Source organism: Emys orbicularis, chromosome 7, assembly GCF_028017835.1.
Source record: "Emys orbicularis isolate rEmyOrb1 chromosome 7, rEmyOrb1.hap1, whole genome shotgun sequence".
Taxonomy (NCBI): domain Eukaryota; kingdom Metazoa; phylum Chordata; order Testudines; family Emydidae; genus Emys; species Emys orbicularis.
Window position 1 is genome coordinate 34,748,353 of NC_088689.1, and position 19,675 is coordinate 34,768,027.

At 37.6% G+C, this 19,675-nt stretch overlaps 1 protein-coding gene across 1 annotated transcript in view; it reads right to left on the reverse strand.

Annotated features, from left to right (window-relative positions):
- KIF20B (kinesin family member 20B) overlaps positions 1 to 18,945 on the reverse strand; it is a 79,488-nt gene extending 60,543 nt beyond the window's left edge. The window contains exons 1-13 of the mRNA XM_065407838.1: positions 18,790 to 18,945; positions 17,948 to 18,034; positions 17,714 to 17,833; positions 17,346 to 17,484; positions 9,065 to 9,249; positions 7,309 to 7,363; positions 6,248 to 6,442; positions 4,522 to 4,633; positions 3,883 to 3,954; positions 3,645 to 3,791; positions 2,314 to 2,476; positions 1,017 to 1,337; positions 43 to 182 (exon numbers count right to left, since the gene is read on the reverse strand). Of these exons, the coding sequence (XP_065263910.1) occupies positions 43 to 182; positions 1,017 to 1,337; positions 2,314 to 2,476; positions 3,645 to 3,791; positions 3,883 to 3,954; positions 4,522 to 4,633; positions 6,248 to 6,442; positions 7,309 to 7,363; positions 9,065 to 9,249; positions 17,346 to 17,484; positions 17,714 to 17,833; positions 17,948 to 18,034; positions 18,790 to 18,945 (1,892 nt within the window). The remainder of the gene's footprint in view (positions 1 to 42; positions 183 to 1,016; positions 1,338 to 2,313; positions 2,477 to 3,644; positions 3,792 to 3,882; positions 3,955 to 4,521; positions 4,634 to 6,247; positions 6,443 to 7,308; positions 7,364 to 9,064; positions 9,250 to 17,345; positions 17,485 to 17,713; positions 17,834 to 17,947; positions 18,035 to 18,789) is intronic.
- Between the last annotated feature and the right edge of the window lie 730 nt (positions 18,946 to 19,675).

Sequence of the window (19,675 nt, forward strand, 5' to 3'; positions counted from 1 at the left end):
AACTAGAAGACTATAAAGAAACCTAAGCAACTGTTAACTTACCTGAAATCTGTTTCCCGTTGAGCAAAATACTGAGTAAATTCTTGTGTGACTTCTTCACGAATTTTTAATTCCAGGAGTAACTTATCTTTTCTCTCATTGATCAACTTGCTTTTCAAGTCTTCTATTATATTTAGTAGTCTCTACAATGATCACAAATACTCTTTTAATGCTTTTATAAAGGAAAGTTTTCAGAAAGATTATTTCTTAAATCACTGCTCCAAGAATAAAAAGGTTCTTCAAAGATGAGAATGTTGGTTCAGATTTCTTTTTGAAATGTGAGCAACTATTGTGTCCAATTCTGCTACCATTATCGGAAAAACAGGAGGATTGATAGATAGATTAAATGTTGGTAAATTGCTGTATCAGTGCAAACCATCAATATTGTATACGTATGTACACAGAACAAGCATGTTCAAGAATCCAAAGAACATTATAATGTATTATATCAACTGTTAGAAAAATTTTCTAAGAAAGATTGGAATGATTTATCTGTTCAAAACAAGATTAAAATCTAGAGTTTTAAACAGTGTATTTTTAAAATAGACATTGTTTCTCAAGGAGCATTAGTTGGAGAATATATCACAGCACAATACAACCCAAAGCAAGAGTGGTTTCCAAATCTAGTACTGTCCCAGATTAAACTGATGAGCATGCTGAAGCATAGAAGAAAGTTTGCTTCCAGAGATCTTGCATGCATAGAATATAGGCATAAAGGATTTTTTATATTACTGAAGTCCACAGCTTGCCCATGCTGTAAATACAGTACACTGAGAAGAGGTCCATTTACACAGACTTTCAGTAACGGGTGCAACCAAACTAAATCATGCCCAAATCCGAACTTAAAAAGCCATTTTTACACCGTTTTCCGCAACAGGCAGCATGCTTCAGTCCCCCACAAATATATTATACTAAGGATGCCACCTACCCATCAAAAGTTATATTGTAATGACTCTGAAAGCATTCCAGGTACATACCAGATACTCTTCTTTTCCAATAATTACTTTATTTTCCTCCTCCTCATTTGGCATCTCTTTTGCCATATCATACTCCTCCTCCTCCTCCTCATTTGGCATTTCTTTTGCCATATCATGCTCCTCATGTGTCTCATTGTTATCCACAGTTAAATCATCGTCATCTTCTATCACGTCTTCCAGGCTCCTGTCCCAAAGTACAGTGGCTCTCTTTCTTGCTACCTGCATTTTAGTGTCAGCATTATTTATGAGAGACACTTCTCTTGCAGACTTCTGGACAAATGGCTGCTCTTGGGGAGCATTAGAAGTGTCTAGAACACAAATCTGTTGAGGGAAAGAGGTTGTCAATTATTTGTTAGACACTGGTTTAGAGAATACTAAGCACTTATGGAGGTAGCCTGTAGCCATGGCTATCAGTTAGCCTGCAACTGGGGGCTGTACTTCATTCTGTTGGCAATGCCCACTTGCAGTTACCACACCTGAAATTTTCTGCCACGCTACAAAACAGGAGTACTTTTGAAGTGCAGAGAAGAGCAGGAATCATGCAGAAACTGCACTGTTTTGAGACCCAGGATTCTCCTGGAATGAAGCACTGGAGACTGGCTAGAGGGACAAAACTACTTCAGGAGTGGGGCTGCTAATTCCTTTGCCATAGAAGAACTGCTGCTATGTTATTTTGGCAAGAACAGTGGGAGACTGTCTCAGGAGCCAAAGGCAGCTTGTCCCTTTTGCAGAGTCAGACTGCAGTTAGTGCTGGAGAGTAAGTAAGTAACTCCCCCCAGAGATTGGAGGAATTAGAGGGGGAGAAAAAAACCTGATGTACTTCTCACCACATGCCTGCTGAGAACAAATAGCTTATAATCAATAAGAGAACAGGGTGAGATGTTTGCATTAAAAATATGAATGTTTAAAATTTCTGTATCAGGTCAGAGATAGGACGAGCCATGTGTGTGAAGTTTGGAATTTCTAGGGATTATGGTTCTCTAGCTGGCAGAGCCCAAGAGAGCATTATAATCACAACAGCTTTTTGTAAGGATTCATTTTTTTAAATGTTTCCTTCCCAAAACTATGAAGTATTTCAACCAGGAAAGATTACAGAACATTTAATTTGATCATGAGAAGACAAATTTAGAGACAAAATTCAAAAAAAAAAAAATCACTGAAGTATGATATGGGACGGATTTTAGAGACTTGCTTTAAGTGCAAGTCTAAATTCTACAGATATGGAACTACTAAATTATCTCCATAATGTAACTTTGAAGATTTTAAAAATAAAGCTACAAAGTTATAGTGCACTTACTTTTTGGGCAATTGCTGAGAACTTTAGCACATTGAGGGTTTCGTCATATGCACCAGCACACTGGCTGATGTTTACTATCATATATACCTTCCCTTTTCCACTGAAAAAACCTTGAAGGAAGTGAGTTAGTTTACTTTCCCGAAATGGTATGTGCAGCTGCAGCCTAAAAATAATACCAAAGTTAGATGCATTCCAGTTCAGTAGGGGAAAAAAAGCCTCAGTCATAACATTTCAATCTGCAATTCCTGGATTCTTTAACAGTATAAAACAGACCACATTAGGTCTTAGAAATTTAAGCATTAAAAATGTGTTAGAATGATAGTAAGCTATCACACTTCTAAAGATTCTACTTCATACAGGTATTTTTAGTACCTCCCTCATTACTGTAAAATTAGAGAAGGATACTTGGTTTGCTGCATGTACTGGACAGCACTTTGTATTTAGCCAGTTTCATTGTTTCTCCTGTGTAGTCTGCTTGTGTGGATCTCCCACACAGTAATGAGGATGAGCGTGCAGAGAAAAAAGTGGTAGAATCACAGGGAGTGCAGGATGCTCAGGAGCAGGTGTATCATCTGAAGCTATTTTTTTTTTGTGTCATTTAAAAAGAATGGCTAGATTTTTAATTGATGGTGCACCACTTACTCCCTAGTTTGAGGGCGTATGAGGAACTTAAGTGGTACACAGGTTTTATGCTAGCCCTTTAGATAAAGAGTAATGGATTGAGGTAAAACCATTGCCATGTGGTATGGTGTCCAGAGATATCTATTAATTATAGCCACAGTTGTCCAAGGGCAGCTGCTCTCTGCACTGTCCTAAGGTTGAAGATTCCTTTCTATACTTAGAATTTGACCTACTGCTAGATGCAGTCCTCCCCCCAATCCACCTTCTCTGCTGAGAACGTCTGGTGCTTCACCAGCCTGGCCTGTACCTTAATGCTGGTCCTAACTTCCAATATCCAAGCACCAGCAGACAAGTGTACAGCTCGGGAAGAGTGCAGGGGTTTCCTGCCACAAAGCTTGGTTTACAAATAAATCAGGTCAGTAGTCATGGAAGACTAAGCAAGTTTATTCCAATTCCTACATATTTTGAATAATCAGAATGAACAGCAAAATGTCTGAAAAGCGTATTAACTGGTACATTTTCAAAAAAACTACTCCTTAGTGTGTTTAATCAGACTTGCCAGAAATTTTGCACATTTGGGCTGAAGAGTGGGAAATTTATCAAACTGCTTTTTCTACCATAACTACAGTTAACATTTGTGCTACATGTAGAAAGATAAATTTTTGTGGCTTTATAGAACAGCTAAAGGTAACAGTTATAGTAGCACCTACTTTGACTGTTGACTGTTCTTGAGTGCATTGATGCATTTGCCTAGAATCAGTAAAGAGGTGTTAATATTTCCACTCTCTTTCAATCTATCACCTTCATTGCGCGTCTTGGTACATCTTTCTGAGCCAGCAAGATCACAGAGCGCCAATCTGAAAATACAGATTAATAGTTATTTTGCTTTTCAGGCGTTTTGAAGTCAGCAAAATTAGTGTTAGCTTTGAAATAAACACAATCACTTACTCACTGACTCGTGTTACATTAGATGCTTCGGAATCTTCAATCTTTAACATTTTAACAGTGAATATGCTGTGACTAAAAGATATAGATACAATTTTTAAAAAACTGGACTAATTTCAATGCTACTTAAATTCAAAATATTTTAGTCTCTATAATGCCTGTGTGGGGAGAATTTCATGATTGAAGATATACTGTAACATGAAAAATTAACTTAACACCCTGAATGTATGTTTATGAGAACATTCACTTGAGACCTAAATGCAGTCTTTTTTTAATTGTTCAAACAGGCAAAGTAGCAGACTATCCCCACACCCAACATTCTATTTATTATTAGAAGCCCGAGGACTTTTCAAACCCCAAATGAGACTGGAATATAAAGGCAAACAAACTTAACAGCTAAATGCCTTACCTTCAAGGAAGGCATTTCAGCAAAAGGTGTTTAATTCTTATGTAGGTCAATCTTATTGCAAGATTTGAGCAAAAATTGCAGTTTTTGTTCACCATTAAAGTAGGTCAAATCCAGAAGCTAAAAGTCTGGACTCTCCCATCAACACAAACTCCACAGAGATTTTAAAAATTGGCCAGCGTGGTTTTTGTGTTCTACTACCCTATATTGAACAATATCAATAACAGTTCTCTCACCTTCTACTGGAGTAAGTATTCAGTTTTGTGCAAGCAATACTCTGGTGCTTCAACCCGAGCTTCAGAAGTTTAAAAGCTTCTTTGGAATCAGAAACCTGAATCCACTGCAGATCTTGAAAGGAAATACCAAGACTTCATATTTAATGGGCCATACATTATTTAATACATATATATCTTGATTAGCACTAGAATAATACTTTCATTTAGACTGCGTTTCTGCTTTAGCAGGCCCTCTTGTGAAAATGGCAATCACACTTGACAACTCTTTGCAATCAATGGAATCAATCTTACTGATCAATGACTTTTTTTTCAGTATTTTGAGTCTACAAAATAATGAAACCCATATTGATAAATGCAACAGTCTTTGTACCTGAAATCACCACAAGAGAACTTCAAGCAATATTAAGATGGTAACTTCTGTTAACTAAAAACATGCAAAAAATACAATAAAATTAGCCAGCAATAGCTCTCAAAGTAATGCTGGACTGTGACAAAAATCGAAAGTTAGATCAAATTTTGTTTTTTGTTTAGTTTATGCAGCCTTGTATTCTTGAGATTATGTAGTCCTCAGTGTAATGGTATGTACTAAGACATGGCTGTAAGACTTTCTGATCCTGTGGAAAATGCATGTTTAGAATCTCTGTAGATAGGAAGTAGCTAAGTGGCATGTACACCAGTTTAACTAACTTTTTAGGGTAGGTCTACACTGCAATTAAGACACCTGCAGCTTGCACAGGCCAGCTGACTTGGGCTTGGAGGGCTTGGGCTAAGAGGCTGTTTAACTGCAGTGTAGACGTTTGGGCAGACCCCCCTACCTTGCAGGGACCTAGAGCCCAGGTCCCAGCCCGAGCCCAAACATCTACACTGCAGTTAAACAGCCCCTTAGCCTGAGTCAGTTGACATGGACTACCCATGGGTTTTAAATTGCAGAATAGACATACTGTTAGGGGCTGAATCTACACTTTGCAAAGGGGGTGATAAAAGCCCACACCACCATCATGCCCAACACCCACAAATAAAACCTTATTGGGCCTTCTAAACTGGACCTGGTTAGGTCTATTTGCCTGTATGAGGTCACAAAACTTACGCTGGGGTGGAAGCAGGCAAGTCAGCCCTTATAGAATTTCCATGAATAATTCAGCCTAGTTGTGACCAGTGTAGCCTGAGAGATTTGAAGACATAGCTCCCTTCTTGAGGGAAGCCTATCATAATTGTGAGGCTGAGCTTTCACCAGATAGAGAGATATTACATGGCAAGACACTCTTCCTATACTTATCAAAAAGCAGAACTGTCTCTGGAATTCTTTTGTTAAAAACAAAAGACACTATGTAAAACCAAACAGCTTTCTTCAATTTTGTTTCCAACATTCATGGTATCAGGAAAAAAATATGACTTGGGGAAAAGAATTTTCTATAGAGAAAACTAGGGAATGGGATACAGGACCCTAGGAAGTGCACTCTGGAAATTAGGGAAACATTGTAGAAGACCTCCTAATAAAGTGCATGCATATATGTACACATCCCCAAATTTAAAGTGCTAGGGTGAGTGAAAACTTGGAAACATTAATACATTCTGAAAATGGCACTCACGCTTGATACACAAGGTAAAGACATTCCTTATCCTACTACAAAGTTAGTTCACATTCTTCAATGCTGGCACCGGGATGAATACTCCTGAAATTCAAACAAGTTATCATAACCAGCATAATGAGTGGTATTTTAGTTACCTTTTACATAAGAGCAGCCTTTGATGTCTTGAGCAAGACGTAGCACCCTTCTTTTCTTGTCATTTGACACTGGGAGTAGTAAGTCATAAATGCACTCATTGTAAATCTCACAAAAGGAAACCCAAACAGAAAATTTCACGTAGCTTGCCATGCTCATGTTAGGTTGTTCAGGTTCTTTTATAGGTTCTTCCAAGTCTGCCAAAACATTTATTCAGTTACACAAATGCCCTGCTCAAATGAAGCCTTTAAAGCAATATGATAATTAACTTAACTCAAGTTACCATATCTCAGCACAGAATTGACAAATTAGATATTACAAAATATGAACTTGGATTCAGATCAGACTACTTTACAACAGTAAGAAGCTATTGTGATCAATAAGCAAATGACATTTTTTGGTCAACTGGGAATCTCTACCTACCTACATTACATTTATCATGAGAATCACTGAAGCTCACCTGCTCTTATTCAGCGGCAATAATTGGTTTAAAACCAAGTTTTAAACAAGCTTTATTATATACTTGAACTCTCTCAAAGACTAACATCTTTAGAACATACTTGTCAATTTAACGCTACTTTTAAATCTTCCCTTTAAAAAAAAAAATTGAGAATATTATTTGACATATCTATGGGGATTATTTTGGATTTCCCCCCTAATAGTTATAATTAAATAAACTTATTCTAAGTGCTCATAAGAGTTGCTAGGATGATAGCACTAGAAATACCACCATCACCAGCAGGACAAGTTCCCCCTACCACAGTAACATCCTACTCTGCAGTCTGCCTTAATTCAGACCTAGAGGAGTACTGCAGTCTTCATACCAACTTTATCTTTGGCCTCTCTGCCAAGTCTAACAATTGGAGCGGTTTGTGTCATGAGACCCATCCACAAGAAATTATATACAAACCAATTTGTTTCACACAGCCCAACTGCTGTCAAATGACTTTCAACTACTAGAAACCTGGACTCGAAGTGAATCACTAATCTAGAGAATGGCCCTCAACCTCTTAAATAAAAGAAAGGGGGTGGGGGGATTAAATGGTTTTAATATAGAACATACCTTCAGATGATTCTGAAGTTTTGCTGTGGTTGTTTATGCTGTTTTGAGAGTCCACCTATAAGACAAGGTCAAAAGAAGGAACAAAGTTTGATTTTAAAATGCATCGTCCTTATTATGTCATGGTCAATATAATATTAGGTATTTAAAACGATCAATTTTGTAACATAGTACTACTGCTCCACTAAAGGCCAGTCAATTGTAGCAACGATACGCCAACATAAGTTTACTGGCCACATGACGTTTCCAGTGGCTGTTAATGTCACAAGACTAGAGAACAGCATCTCCAAATTTCTAATGGGCTGCATGTCAAACTAACAAGCTTAGAACAGCAACAAAACTAGAATGGTCACTTAAAGAGCTTAGCTAAATGATTGTATCACCACATATGCTGTTAAGAGACCATGCTAAAGTCTGTTTCAAGCGGAAATAAAAAATAAGATTCCGAAGACTATGGGGTACCATTTTTTGCTAAACTTGTACTTGTAAATCAAAGGAAGAGGAATTCCTACTGCTAATACTTTTAAGTTTATGTATACTTCCAATATCCAGTTTTGTAAAGGTAACACACATAGTATGGCTGCAAATAGCAGAAATTGAATTCATCTACCAAGAACTATACATGCAAGTACAGTGTACCTTCAAAAGAAAACAACATGGATTAAAAGTGAGGTTCTTTATATGCCATGATAAGCTGAGATCCCATCAACTGATTCATGCAACAGCCACAAAAGCCAAGTGGTTAGATCACTAAAACTTCAAAGAGGATCTTTAACTTTATACACACACAGGCAAAATCCTGGCCCCACTGACATAAATGGCAGTTTTTCCACTGACTTCAGTGGGGCCACAATTTCAACCACCGAGCATGGGTTACAAGCCATCTCTCCCCAGAATCATGTAACCAAAACAAGCTTCTGAGAATCCATATGTTGGAACTTTCTTTTAACTTAAGATTCTTGCCTGTAATCTCCTAATCAATGTTTTAGTTTAAACATCTTTGATTATTTTCTGTGCTCTCTTTACACAAGTTTGTAATCACGTTTAAGAGATTTTACTGCCATCTTTCCTCCCTTTGGAAAACTTTGCTTTTAACTCAGGTTAAATATCACTCAATAAATGTGCTCCACCTCACCAAAAGTACCACCACTAGAATATCCAGAGACAGCCTGGCATTTATTTGGGTTAATTTTCAACCTGCCTTTATAAAGAAAGGGCAACCCTCTCCGGGTAGTCCCAACTTCCCATCTCCTCTTCATTTTTATTTGTGATGTTCCATGCACTTTAGAATTTTGTTTCTATATCACGATAGATGCCATTTACATTTCAAGTCACTCAGCTATTTGATGTTTATGTTAACAGAAGCCTAGGCCACTTTGGAACGTCAGCATTCCAGATAAACTATTTCTTACCACAACCCAAGAATCCAGTGCTGCGTCACTATACTCCAGGGCAGAACAGCAGCAAAAGGTAGGAATAATTAGATGAAGCTCCATCAGAAAACCCATTTAAATCCACTCCTTATACTTTACCCCAGTTTACCTAAATCCCATCTTCCTGTTCCAAGTCTTCCTTTTCATTTCTACAAGTTTCCATATCCAAACAAACATTTAGCCACATCCATATTTGACTGCTGCCTCACCTTATTTTCATGAAAAGAAAATCAACCTTACAAACTCAGTAAGTCAGTATTTTTTTTAAAGTGTGTATACACATACGCTCTATGTGCACGCGCGCTATACAAAAAATTCTGCCATACCTCTTTCATTAGACGAAGTATTGAATTTTTAACAGCCATTTCTTCTCTCACTTGTTCTTTAGTCAGCCTTATATAATCTCTACATCGAAGGGGTTTGAAATCCATATCTGGATACAGTTTGCCACGAATGCTTTTAAACAACATATCCATAGTTCTTGGCAGAATACCAATGTCAGCTTCTGTCCCTGTAATCAAAATACAAGAGCTATATCAAGGCCCTGTATGCTCTTGGAAAGCAAGACATTGGTGAAGTTAGAATTCATCTTTCTCTTCAGGCAGCAAAAAGGAAGTAGGGGTCATTCCCCCCCTCATATGCCATCATAGTTACAAGGCAAGCTGCACCTTAAATACCTTTGTAGTCCCTCAAGTGCACCCCTCAGGCAACAGGCTTCACTTCTCTAAAGGGTAGAAGCCCACAGTTCAATCTTGGTTGGACTGACTATCTGGGTTGCTGCCCCCCTTGTTTCCAACTGTGTTAACCCAACAGGTCCAATTGTATTTGGCACCTGCAAGAAACTTCTGTCCAGTAGACTCTGACCAGTGACTGATTAAAGCAACTCAAACAGCTTCATGTATGTTTATCCAACCAAAGAGAAATGGGTTAAGACAACAAAAGCTATTACACATCTGGTCTTACCTACACTTTATCCTTTCCTTGCAAGTTTATGAAGGTTACACTTAACCCAGATTCTCTCCCTCCTACCTGCAATCCCATCCTTCGCCTCAGGCGGAGACAGACTGCCCTCCTGCATTCTCTGCCTGTGTCTCTCACTAGCACCATCTAAGTTCCAACAGCTGAATTAACTGTTTATGGTCCTTTTGATCTCTAGACTCTGGCACTGATAATACAACTGTGTAACTTTTTGTTGGTGCCTGAAAAGAACCTCTTCCCACTTGGTTGCCCACCCATTATTCCCTAGAAATTGTTTACCCTGAGAGATCTTCTAACTATTGTTTTGTTTCTTGCTTGCTCTTCCTAACCATGCCTTTTAATTCACTGTTTAGTCAGAAAGAATCAAGCAGGTAAACCAAATTATATATCAATACGGATTTCCCTTGTTCTCCACATATGCCCTTTGGAATGAGCATTCAGTGATTAGAGGGGATGGTCATGTAAGCCAATTAGCAGACGTAGACCAAAAGTGGGAAATGATATTGATAATACTTGATGGGGGAAAATAAGACCATGGCATTAACTATCAAACTCAGAAGGACAGCTCAGGTCACAGTACCTTTTATTTTCTTACTTGACCAAGGAGGGAGGCTTACCCACTACAACCTCTCTCCAAATACACTTGGTAAGTGTAACATGTAAAAGATGGAGTGTTCTGCCTCCAGACAGGAAGATAAATAAGATCACTTGTTTAAGTTATGTATCTCTCTGGTGGCAATTTGCCTAAGTCTCAGAACCGTAACACTGTGTCACAGTGTGATTAACAAGGAGTCTTTGCTCAGGAGAGTCTGACTAGAGCAGAATGCAAGAATACATGTGTGCGGGCAAAGCAATCTGGAAGACATTTTACTCCACTTACCTGCACTATGGTTTTGCACCCTCTCTCTTCCACGAGCACCTTGCATTCATGACCAGTGACTAAAAGGCACTTTGTAGTGTTAGAATTCTTTTAACCAACTGACGGGATCTCCGGGGTGCAGCCTGGGACTGTGGGACCGCTTAACTCTCTCCAGCCTGGGCTGTCTCTCACAGTGCCTTACTAGTGACCAGCAGCAAGCCCTTCCAGGCGCTGTGGTCACTCAGCGCAACAGCATGTGGAGCCCCACACACCCAGCTAGATCGCATGAACGCTCCCAGAGCCACTCTGGAATCACACAGAGAAAGGCACTAAAGCCAAATCCCCCCAGCTCCCAGCACTGTACTTCAGGAATATACCATCTTGCACCGCTCAAGATGGGCAGTGCAGATTTAAAACAAAACCACACACCTCCACAAGGGGCGTGGCTGGTGCACTGTCTATACTGCCACTTTACAGCACTGAAACTTGCTGTGCTCAGGGGGGATGTTTTTTCACACCCCTGAGCGAGAAAGTTGCAGCGCTGCAAATTGCCAGTGTAGACAAGTCCTTGGTTGTTTGCAGCATAGGTAGGGGCAGGAGAAGGGCCCAATAGGTGTCTGTTTTTTGTGCTTGGAAAAATACAAGTCCAGGCATGTCGGGGGGGGGGGGGGGGGGTACTGCTGAGTCTCCAGGCAAGGTTGAGCAACTCCCCTGGTGTGGCCTCATGCAGGTGAGTCATTGAATTGTAGCTCCCTTGCTGGACAATTGTTGATAAGTTAAGTTGTTTGAAACCCCACATGGGTATTGGTTACTTTCCTTGCTGTTGCCTCTGGGGAGCGAATATCTGGCTGATTCCCCAACTTACAGCATGTTTTAGTGACAACCATACAACACAATTCTCATAACTTCATATGCATTAATAATATACATATATGGATAGAGAAATTACCTTCAGCAGATCATAACCTTGCCCCGGATGCATATAAAGCTGGCCTTGTAAGGTAAGATTATGATTATATAAAAATGAGGAATATGGGGGTTACAAGACGCTCCCCCAAGGTATAGTATATCACACTGTCCATTTTAAATACGCTTTTTTAAAAAAGCATAAAGTGCAGCATTACCCTAGCAACTGTGTCTCTGATGCTGGCAGCCAAACTAAATATAAAGAAGTAGTGGTGATACCAAGAGGCTATGTTGGGGCTACTGCTCATTGGGATATTGTAAGCGAGTTGTTACCTATAGGCATATCATTAACTTGAAATCTAGCCAGTTTAAAAGAATTTCAATGTCATACCTGCCCCCATTCTCCACCCCACCTCCAGTATTGTGTTTTTACAGGTTTTTTTTTTTTTTTTTAAAAAGATACAATTGTCCCCCTGTTGCTGTTGGAAAGACCCTCACAAACACTAGTAGAAGCTGGCTAACTCCACTGAGAGAAGCCATTACGTGGACTATACAGAAAGTACTATCAAACGCATTAAGTATACAGTTCAAAATGAAAAAGGCTTTACTTCCTAGTATTACAAGTAACAGAAGAACCGGAGAAAACTAAAAAGTTAAAAAAAAAGTGATTTAAATAAATTAAATTTGGTGTACTTTTCATATTGTCTGCCAGTCTCATACACTTTACTGCTTTGAATTGAGAGCTTTGCTATATTTCGCAGCTTTTCGGAAACACCACAATACACAAGATACCACTCTACAGAAGTTAACACTGCTAAAGTTTTTGCAACTTTCAGGTAATCTATTTAAGATCAGAAATCCTGAAATCAATTGTTACATGTTTGAGCAAGAGCAATTCCGGAGATTAATGACCATCTGGAAGAGTTACCAGTGCTCATTAACCATAACCTATCATCTGTTCTTCAGGAAGTAATCGGTAAAAAGGTTATTACTGCTAATAAAGCAATTGGTTAATTGTTTCAATAAAAATCAATTTCACATAGCACAAGATAATCAATCAGAATAGTGCTGTCATTCTACCTGGTATTTCTGGATAATTAACACCTAATACAGCAGCCACAGTTGTTTTGTTAATTATGATCTATGATTGAATTCACACAAGACTAGGTATGCCCTATTTTCCTTCCTTTTACAGGAAAATTTCTGGAACTAAAGGAAGGATGACATCTGCTGGTCTGCAATGATTATGATTGTTAACAGTACAAAAATATTGCACCATTGGAGCAGCATAGATTGATTTAAATCAAGTGGAAAGCCTCAATTTAAATAATCAATTGTAATCAGCTTTTCCATTTGTACTTCAGTTATTTTCTAAAAAAAAAGTGCACTCTTATTGGTTATTATAACCATTAAAACAAGTTGATTCACAAGTAAATTGTGTCTTTACATGAGATTTGGTACATCTTTTTGCTACATAAATGTGTATATAGTTTACCAGCCTAAGTAATTATAAAACCTAATATTTTCAAATTCTTATTAATTGTATATTTTAGTATGTTAGAAAATAGTGAATGATATATTGCTTATTTACCTAATTAAATGTTTTACTCATTTGTGTCAAGCCACATTAGGATGGCAAATAGAATTTAAGTAATCAAACAAAACAGCATATACATTTTTATTAAACAAAACCTGAAATGTTTTACATACAAACTTCTCTTATCAAGACATGTTCTACATTTATGACTAAATGATGTATTGAAGATTTAATCAGTAGAGGGATTAACTGTAGTCAGTGAATTAAACTAGAGCATCAGGTCAGCCTGGGAAATTTTTCAAATATGCCTAAGTGAAAGTGACTGGAGCTAAAGTTCCTACTTGTCTAGGTCCCTTGAAAATGACCCGTCTAAGTTACTTAGGCTATCTTTCAAATTTTTAAAAACTAATACAGCTCATCCCCTCCCTCCTTGTTTTCACTCATGGACTGGAAGAACAAGACAAGTTTTCCTGCTTTTTCAGCTCCCCATCAATAACTCAACTTTGAATGAATTAGTCCAAATAATGAACATATTCCCTGTGCCTCCAGAAGAGGCTACTGTTTTCAAAAGCTGGATTAGCAATTAAACTCTGGTTCCAGGGGTTTAGCTGGGACTTCCTTTCAATTCTGAGGTGTGACTTTGCAAGCATGTACTGCTTGAATGGTTCACCTCCAGTCCTGAAATTTGTTATGGTTGGCATGACCGATGCATGATTATTAGATACCCATGTCATAGCAGCAGCATCTTCTTCAGCAGTTAGGCTTCCACCCTAGTATATTGGGTTGAGACTATTAGCAAGAAAATGAGGTAGAGCAAGTGCTTGATACATCTGCTTCTTTACTGCCTGCAATTTCCTTTCTTCAGTGTCTCCTTTAGTTCCTTCTAAATTTCGACTGCATCGGTGATACAGCAGTCGTCTTTCTGCAGTTTGCCCAAAGCTAAGGAAATATACTGAAACCTATCTTCCATAATTCTCTTTAGTCTGATGTTGACTATGATAGTTCCATCAATTTGTGAAGAAAATCGTGACAAAATAGTAGTCAGAATAAGCCAGTTCATAATATGCAGCTCAAAACAGTCAGCCACTGAATTCCATCATACATCTTGGGGAAAAATTAGTTTGGATTCTCCTTCTCTGGTCAGAGAAGCTGAAGCAAAGTGATTGTTATGGAAGTATTGTGCAGTTTCAACAACATTTTCCTTTATTCCCGAGTAGTACTGAAGTCTTGGGCAAAGAAAACCACCTCATCAAATAAGCACTGCACTCATGTAATTCATTTCAGGTTCCCTTTATGGTCTCTTCCTAGATTTGTCTCCTAGATTTTTTTCCCTCATCTTTGTTACATTTGCAGCATTATCTGCAACCAAGCTACACACTAGATTTTCAGTTTTTGTTATAGCTTTTACTGCTACTTCTTCTAAGTATTCTGCTGTATGGGCATTTCCTCATGTATTAATCATTTCTGTAAGATGGACAACCCCATCTTGTCGTCACACAATCACATATTACTGGATCATTGTGTACATTGCTATACCCGTCAAGACTCGGATTAGCTAAAATTCCATCAATGTTTTCTGCACACTGTTCAGATTTCCTTCTCATACACTGTATCCAGCAACCTTTTAGAGATGTCTGGTTTTCTGGGTGGAGTGTAGCCTGGTCGTAGTGATTGAACCATGTCAATTAAATAGTTGTCCTGAACAAGATGAAAGGGAGAATTTGTTGTATACATGAACTAAGCAATCTTTTCATCTATGGAATCTTGCTGGTCTTTATTATGAACTCATCCATGGTTTTACTTGATGAAGAAAGCTTTTTTATTTTTAAAGAAAAAATAAATAAATACAGGTAGTTACTGTCTCGTATATTTTTAGTTGCAGCACTGCTGGTGGTACCAGTAGATGACTCTGAAGTTGTAGTCATTACAGATAATGGATGTTCATAACCCCTTATGAATAAACTGGACCCTGAAACAAAATGATAAAGAAAAAAAAAGTTACTGTCACTCACTGAGTACTACTCAATGCACTGCTTTATTAAGATTGTAAGTGAAAGATTCCTCCTCAAAGCTGTTTGTATCACAATTTATTTTAAACCCAATTTTATAGCAAAATTAATAAAGGATTATCTAAATCTCTTTAAAACCTTATCTGTAGTAACATGCCAAACTGTTTGAAAATTTTATTTTAAATGCTAAAAATTCATAAATGCCTAATAAAACTTCACTTTTAAACAGGAAATCTTTACTTAGGATGTTTGATTATATTGAGCAATTAAAAAAAAAATAGTTTCAGAAGTCCAGCAGTAACAGTTTACCTTTTTTTTTTTTTAAATTGATAAACACACCCATTATATTTTGAACACAAACATTTTGAAATTCATAAGTAATCCACCTAAACTTACATTTTCATACATTTGTGCTTATCATTTACTAGCACAGTAAGACATGGTAAACAGTTCATAAGAATGGTGCAAAAATATGTTTACTAACCAATTGATCCAGATATGTCTACATCATCCTCTTCAAAGTCATTGCCTTCTTTCATAGGAGCATTTTCATAATGTTTCATTCTGACAATCAGGCTCTGCATCTCTTTGCTGCACTATTTACATTTGGCACAAGTTCCTTTTTTAATCCAGCGGTTCAGGAATTTCTTGAGAATAATCTGAAAACTGTCTTTTTTTACGAATTGCAGCCATGGCAGTTTTTCCTCCTCCAGTCCCTGGGTGCTGAAATCAACACTATAGGCTGCACTCTGAAGAATCTTGTCCCTTCTTCCCACAATATCCTGCTTTGACATTAGTGTTGCTCCTTTCTGGTTGTACACACTGCTCATTCTCCCTTGTTACATTACTCCCTGCACCACCCCATCCCCAGAAAAAACACACCCACCCCAATCCATGACTTCAGCTGGTATAACCCACTTTTGCACTGCAGCATTTTATTTCTTTAGAAACAGAGGCAGGCATTTGAAAACTTAATGGATTTCTGTTTGTTTGTATCTGTCTGAGAGCACATGCAAAGAGAGAGCAAGGACATTTCTTGAAGTACCCAGAACCATGGGCTGGTAGTTACTGGCAGAACAACGTTTTTCCATGAGCTGAAGAGTAAGTTTCCATGTTGGGTTGGAATCATAAATATTCCTATTCAAATGAGTCAGAGCTCAGGTAAGGAGATACTCCTATTTTATAGCAAGACCACCCAGGTGGGCTCAGTGGATGATCCTTATGAGATAGATGATGGTGTCTCTTGGAGTCAGAAGCCTGGTCCCAATGCTTGTGATGACTTTGCCAGTCTCTTGCACCCCGTAGCCCTGGGACCCCACAGGATCAAGCCATTAATACATAGCATGACATACTGCAGGGGTGCTGGAACAATTTGTATAGTGGGGGTGCTGAACCAAACTGCAAATCATGTATACGACGGAAATCACTTCAAGCCTGGGTGCAGCAGCACCTCCAAACAACCCTAGTTCCAGCACCTATGCCCTATTGTGCCAGATTTATAAAAATTCACCTCAAAAGTTAGAATCGAAAGGGGGGGCGGAGGGGGAAGAGGGAGAAAAGAGAGAAAGTCTTTTTTATATATAAAAGCAGCCTTTAATTCAAAACTTTTTGATAGTCTCATGGATTCAGCATATTTATTTTTTTATTTAAAATGTATTAAGAGATTAATACAAAATATGTAAAGGCCCAAATTTATTATAAATTCAGATTTTTAAATAAGCTTTTTCTTTCTAAAAAGAAACCTATCATTGAAGTAACAAAATAAAGTCCAATCTAATTTTTTTTTTTTTTTAAATCTACCTTTATCCATTCTGTGTTGGAGGATATTATTGCCAATTATAACCTTAGCAGCTTGTGACAATTTGAATTTTATACACACACCCAAAGCAGGTGTGCAAACAAATTTCAGAAAAGGTCTGTTTTCTGCCCATTATGATCAATTTCTACTACTCTCTATCTGAAGAGAACTTTCACTTTCAGCAGATAGATAGTTGCTACTTGACCTTATGAGGAGGTACACCACTCACAGTTCAACTTGTGTATAGTCTGTTTATATTTTGAATTATATACACACACATGCTTCTCCATTACAAAGAGGTGTTTTTGTTGGTATTACCAGTTTTTAGTTGTTTTATTGTACGTTCAGGGAGAGTTGCAAAGTCCAAATAAATGTGTAATGGAGGTAAGCTTATATACAGGCCAAAAAACAAAATAAATAAATAAATAAAAACTTCAGGCACTTGAATAATATTTGCCTAATTCAGAAGCCTGCACACAGATTTTTGTCATTTCATGGCTCAAGAAAATGTTAATAGTACCTTGGAACGTGTAGGTTTTTCCAGCATTTGTCACACCGTAAGTGAAAATAAGACGATTGTGTCCCTCCAAGAAGTCTTGTACTGGTTGTTTCACAGTACCATCAAAGAACTCTTCTTGGGTTGTTTCAGGTCCAAATACCTAAGCATTAGCAAGAAGCAATTTATGACCTTCAGTTGTTTTAAAAGGACCATTTGGGGGGTGGGGAAGAAAGAGCAGTTTACATCTAGGCACTTTTCATCAGTTAAATGTATATAAAATGTTCCCAGTTTTAAAAGAATTAAAATACAAAATAAAAACTTGTTTAGGGCAAGATTCAACAAGTTTCCACATTGCAAAATGAAGTTTGTCTCAAGTATTATCTGCTTACTTGTGAAAAAGTGAATTTCTGCACCATCTGCCCTACATTTTTTTCACTCAGCCGACAGATCAAGGAATTCTTAGGGCCTTTCAATATAATGCTAGTTGAGTCTTGAATAGAAACACAGTCCTGTAAAAGGAAAAAAATTGGATTTTTAAGCTCAGGAGAAAAATTGTACATTTGCATCTTAGCTAAAAAAAGTTTTGTAAAAAATGAACAAGTTTTATGTAAAAAGAGCCACACCTGAGATTCATTTTCTTTTTCAGTTGCTGTGAAAGGCCTAATACGAAGGCAAACTTGTATATGTTCCTTGGAATCCAAACTGTTCCTCTAAAAAGAGAGAGATTACCTTCAATTAATAGCATTGCTATTTAGTTTGAATGTCTAGTTTGACAATTAGCATGGCAAGATATTAAATACTAGTTATTTCAGGTCCCTTCCTCCCCCCCCCCCACCACCACCACAATTCATTCATTTATTGCTGCAAGTACTTTGGCCCTTCTAGAAATTCACCTTAATAACCTTATAAAATATTTAAAATGACTTCTTGTGGATTACAAAGGTATGCTATGCAGTTTAGGCCAAGTAGTAATTGAAAATAAAAGCCACCAGCATACCCCATATTATCCTTTGTATCTGGTAATTAATTTCTGCATTACTAGAGCAGAACAGGAGGCAACTATAGATTTTACCAACATTTCCTGCAAGTTATTGTTTATAATTATCACTTTTTGTGTTGGTATCAAAAGTACCCAGCAAAAAGATGAACTTCAAAATACGATGAAAACATGTACAAATAACGTCTCTGAATTTCTCTGCCTCTGATGACAGAAGTTAGCTCTTATAATTAGAGTATCTTTTTTTGATTAACACAACACACAAACTACACAACGACAGGACTATCAAGGCACAAATACAGGAATTCATTACTATAGCATCTAATTTTAAATGTTTCCCTTTTATTTATACAGAAATATAGATATGCTTGTTGCTTTATCATTAAAAGCAACAGGATATATAAATGCTTCACAATTTAAGTAATTTCATTTTTAAAATTAACAAAGCAGACTGTTAAACATTCTCACCTGGCTTATATCCAAGTTTGAAGAAACCAGGGAAAATTCATCTGAGAGGTCTGCTTTAAGGTCCTCAACATTTACTGGCCCAATTCTTGGAGGTAGCTCAACACTAGCAATATAGGATGGTCTTATAATTGTTGCTTTATCCAAAACTGGTTCCATTCTGCAAAAATAAAGCCAACTGTTTAAATAGCATGGCATGCCTGAAGACATGAGAAGCCACCATAATACAAGTTTATATTTCTATATGTGTTTTATTTATTTTCAAACTTTACACATAAATACAGTTTCCAACAACAGGCTGGGGCAAAAAGAGAAAAAAACATCTAAAGGAGCACTCAAGGAAGATAAGGCTATTGTGAAGAAGCTAAATTAATTCTTTGCATCACTCTTCACTGCTGAGGATGTGAGGGAGATTCCCACATCTGAGACATTCTTTTTAGATGATAAATCTGAGGAACTGTCCCAGACTGAGGCATCAATAGAGGTGATTTTGGAACAAATTGATAAATTAAACAGTAATAAGGCACAGGACCAGATGGGACTCATCCAAGAGTTCTGAAGGAATTCAAAATAAGATTGCAGAACTACTAGCTATGGTATGTAACCCATCACTTAAATCACCTTCTGTACCAGATGACTGGAGAATAGCTAATGTAACACCAATTTAAATAATCAAAAACCAACAGCCAAAAACACTCTCCAGAGGTGATCCTTGCAATTACAAGCCAGTAAACCTAACTTCAGTACCAGGCAAATTGGCTGAAACTACAGTAAAGAACAGAATTACCAGACACATAAATGAACACTATTTGTGCGGGGAAAGAGTGAACATAGCTTTCATAAAGGAAAATCATGCCTCACTAATCTATCAGAATTCTTCAAGGAGGGG